This window comes from Panthera uncia (assembly GCF_023721935.1).
Source record: "Panthera uncia isolate 11264 chromosome B2 unlocalized genomic scaffold, Puncia_PCG_1.0 HiC_scaffold_24, whole genome shotgun sequence".
In the NCBI taxonomy this organism is placed as follows: domain Eukaryota; kingdom Metazoa; phylum Chordata; class Mammalia; order Carnivora; family Felidae; genus Panthera; species Panthera uncia.
The window spans coordinates 7,666,236-7,669,695 of record NW_026057580.1 but is presented as its reverse complement, the minus strand read 5'-3'; the positions used below and the strand labels follow the sequence as shown (position 1 = coordinate 7,669,695).

The window sequence follows — 3,460 nt, the reverse complement described above, 5'->3', positions numbered from 1 at the left end:
AGAGTAGACTGTGATAAGACTGTGATATAAATAATGTAATAACTAGAGAATCAACTAAAAGCTATGCATCTAAAAGCTCTAAATACACAAAAACACTATAGTTTCCTCATTTCAAAACTTCTTACAAAGTTATACTAATCAAGACACTGTGCTATTGGTGTAAGGATGGACATACAGATGAATGGAATAGAAAGAATCGAGAATCCAGAAATGGATTGTGACTTTTATCAGCAATTGATTTTCACCAAGACATTCCAACGGGGAAAGATGATTCAACAAATGATGCTAAGACAACTGGATATCCACATAAGAAGTAAATGAAGTCGGTCGCATTTATCACACCACATACAAAAATGAACTCAAAATGGATAAAATTCCTAAATATCAGAGCTAAAACTTTTAGAAGAAAAATAGATGTAAATCTTCCTGACCTTGGATTATACAACTATTCCTTAGATGTAACACCACAAGCACAGCAACAAAAGAAAAAAAAAGAAAGAAAGAAACTGAATATCATCAAAATTAAAAATTTTTGTGCTTCAGGGGTGCCTGGTTGGCTCAGTCAGTGGAGCGTGCGACTCTTGGTCTCTGGTCATGAGTTTGAGGCCCATATTGGGTGTAGAGATTATGTAAATCAACAACAACAAGCAAACAAACTAAAAAAAGACTTTGAGGGGGCGATTGGCAGAGCCATCTGAGGCTTTATTTGGGAAAAGACACTTGAATTGGCTTTTAGTTGGGGTCATGGGCAAGAGGGGTACCCAGGGCAGTGGACTTCTCCTAAGGATAGGCTGAGGATGGGCTGAGTATTAGGTGGGCCTCCTGTTCCCGACGCTGCCCTGCATGGCTCCTTCCCCCCGCAGGCTGGTTGTTCACTTGGATAGGACATCAGACGACTCGGACATCAGCTTCCCATCACAGATCTCAATCTTCTATACCACCACAGACTTGGAGGAACTGACACGGCTGAGGGAAGTGGAGCCCCTGCCAGGACCGAAGCTGGACTGGAAGGTACTCAGGCCATAGCGGAGACCAGGGCTCGTGAGGCTCCCATAGGCTGAGCCCAGCCCACCTGAGTAGCCGCTGGTGGTCTTAGTGTGGATACTCATGGTCTGCATCCCAGACTCCAGCCTGCTCTCCTCACCTTCTAGCAGCTTGTGGCAGATGGTGATCCCAATGTTCAGAGCCAGCTTGATGTTCATGAGCTCCTGGTACTCCCGCAGCTGCTGGGCCATGTCCTGCTTGGCTTGCTGCAGGGAGGCTTCTAGCTCGGCCACCTTAGCATGGGCATCCTTAACAGCCAGCTCCCCACGCTGCTCAGCATCAGCTATGGTGGCTTCCAGGAAAGCCCTCTGGTTTTTGAGGCCCTTGATCTCAGCATGGAGTTGGCTGATGTTCTGGTTCACCTCGGAAATCTCCGTCTTTGTGTGACGGAGGTCATCTCCGTGCTTCCCAGCCAATGTCTGCAACTCCTCATACTTGATCTGGTACATGGTCTCAGCCTCGGCCCGGCTGCGGTTGGCAATTTCCTTGTACTGGGCCTTAACCTCAACAATGATGCCATCCAGGTCCGGGGAGTGGCTGTCGTCCACGGGCAGCACCACAGACGTGTCCCAGAATTACAGCTGCCTTAAGAAGTTGATCTCGTCGGTCAGCCCTTCCAAGTGGGACTCCAGCTCCACCTTGTTCATGTAAGCTTCATCCACACCCTTCTTGGTGAGGACAAATTCGTTCTCCATGTCTGCACATTCTTTGATCTCCTCCTCATACTTATTCTTGAAGTCCTCCACCAGGCTCTGCATGTTGCCAACCTCCACCTCCAGCTTCAACTTCTCCTGGCCCAGGGTGTCCAGCTGCCGCTGAAGGTTGTTGATGTAACTCTCGAACATCTTGTCGAGGTTGCTCCGAGCAGTGTTCTGCTGCTCTAGGAGGCTCCACTTGGTCTCCAGAATCTTGTTCTGCTGCTCCAGATGCTGCACCTTGTCGACGAAGGAGGCAAACTTGTTGTTGACGCTCTTAATCTGTTCCTTCTCCTGGGTACACACAGCCTGGATGTTGGGGTCCACCTCCAGCTTAAGGGGGTTCAGCAGGCTCTGGTTCACTGAGACAGCCGTGATGCCCCCCATACCCCCCAGCCCTGCTGTAGCCCCCAATCACACTCATGCTGCTGCCCAGGCCACCCCTGAAGCTGCTTCCCCTGCCCACCTGGGACAGGGCAGAGCTGATGTGGGAGTCAGGTGCATTAGTGAAGGGGTGGCTGCTGAAGGCGCGGGGGTCGGAGGTGGACACCTTGTAAGACTTCTGGGTCACCCTGCTGGACATGGTGGAGGCTGGAGTGGAGGCGAGTAGGCTGAACCTGACTGAGGTTCGAGAAAGAGCTGAGAAGTTGCTTCTAGGGTCTAAAAAAGACTTTTTGTGCATCAAAGGACACAATCAGGAAAATGAAAAGATGACTCACAGAATTGGAGAATTTTTTGCAGACAATATATCTGACAAAGGATTTGTATCTGGAATAGAAAAAGAACTATTGCAACTCAATGACAAAAAGACAACCTGATTTAAAAGGAATCTGAATAGGGGCACCTGGGTGGCTCAGTTGGCTAAGCGTCCGACTTCGGCTCAGGTCACGATCTCACTGTCCGTGGGTTCGAGCCCCGTGTCGGGTTCTGTGCTGACGGCTCAGAGCCTGGAGCCTGCTTCCGATTCTGTGTCTCCCTCTCTCTCTGCCCCTCCCCCGTTCATGCTCTGTCTCTCTCTGTCTCAAAAATAAATAAATGTTAAAAAAAAAAAATTAAAAAAAAAAAAAAGGAATCTGAATAGATATTTCTCCAAAGAAGATATACAATGGCTTCTAAGCCATGAAAAGATGCTCAACATCATTAGCTATCAAGGAAATATACACAAATTCTTAAGCAAATATTAACAATAGAATTCAGCAATCTATGAAAGTGATTATATACCATGGCCAAATGAGGTTTATTCTAGGGATGCAGGCTGGTTCAGAATTTGAAAGTCCATCAGTGTAATACACCATGTTAACAGGGTAAAGAAAAATCATATGAATATAACATCCAATGCAGAAAAAAAACATTTGAAAAAATTGAACATTTATTCTTGATAAAAACTCTCAGAAAAGTAGGACTAGAGGAGAACTTCCTTAACTTGATAAAGAGCATCCACAAAAAATCTACAGTTAACGTTATACTTAATGGTGAAAGACTGCTTTCCTACTAAGACTGGGAACAGAGAAAGTATGTGTGCTTTCATTGTTACAGCATTCCAACTGGTCTTAAGGGTCCTTTTGCTTCCAGCTTATGCACTCCTTGCTTGCTGACCAAAGTCCCATGGTCTGTAGCAGAACTAACATAGTCTCCTTGAGATTTTCAGACCACTGCCTTAAGCAGTGAAGGACCCATCTTTCTCAGAAGATAAGATCTGACTACGTTCAAAAACAGTCACC

At 46.5% G+C, this 3,460-nt stretch overlaps 1 protein-coding gene across 1 annotated transcript; it reads right to left on the bottom strand.

Annotated features, from left to right (window-relative positions):
* Window positions 1–526: 526 nt before the first annotated feature.
* On the bottom strand, window positions 527–2,339 carry LOC125938101 (keratin, type II cytoskeletal 8-like). Its single transcript, XM_049653166.1, is given in 2 exon segments — window positions 527–2,141; window positions 2,143–2,339. Coding segments are annotated over 2 exon segments (1,449 nt in total). The 5' UTR covers window positions 2,323–2,339; the 3' UTR covers window positions 527–872.
* Between the last annotated feature and the right edge of the window lie 1,121 nt (window positions 2,340–3,460).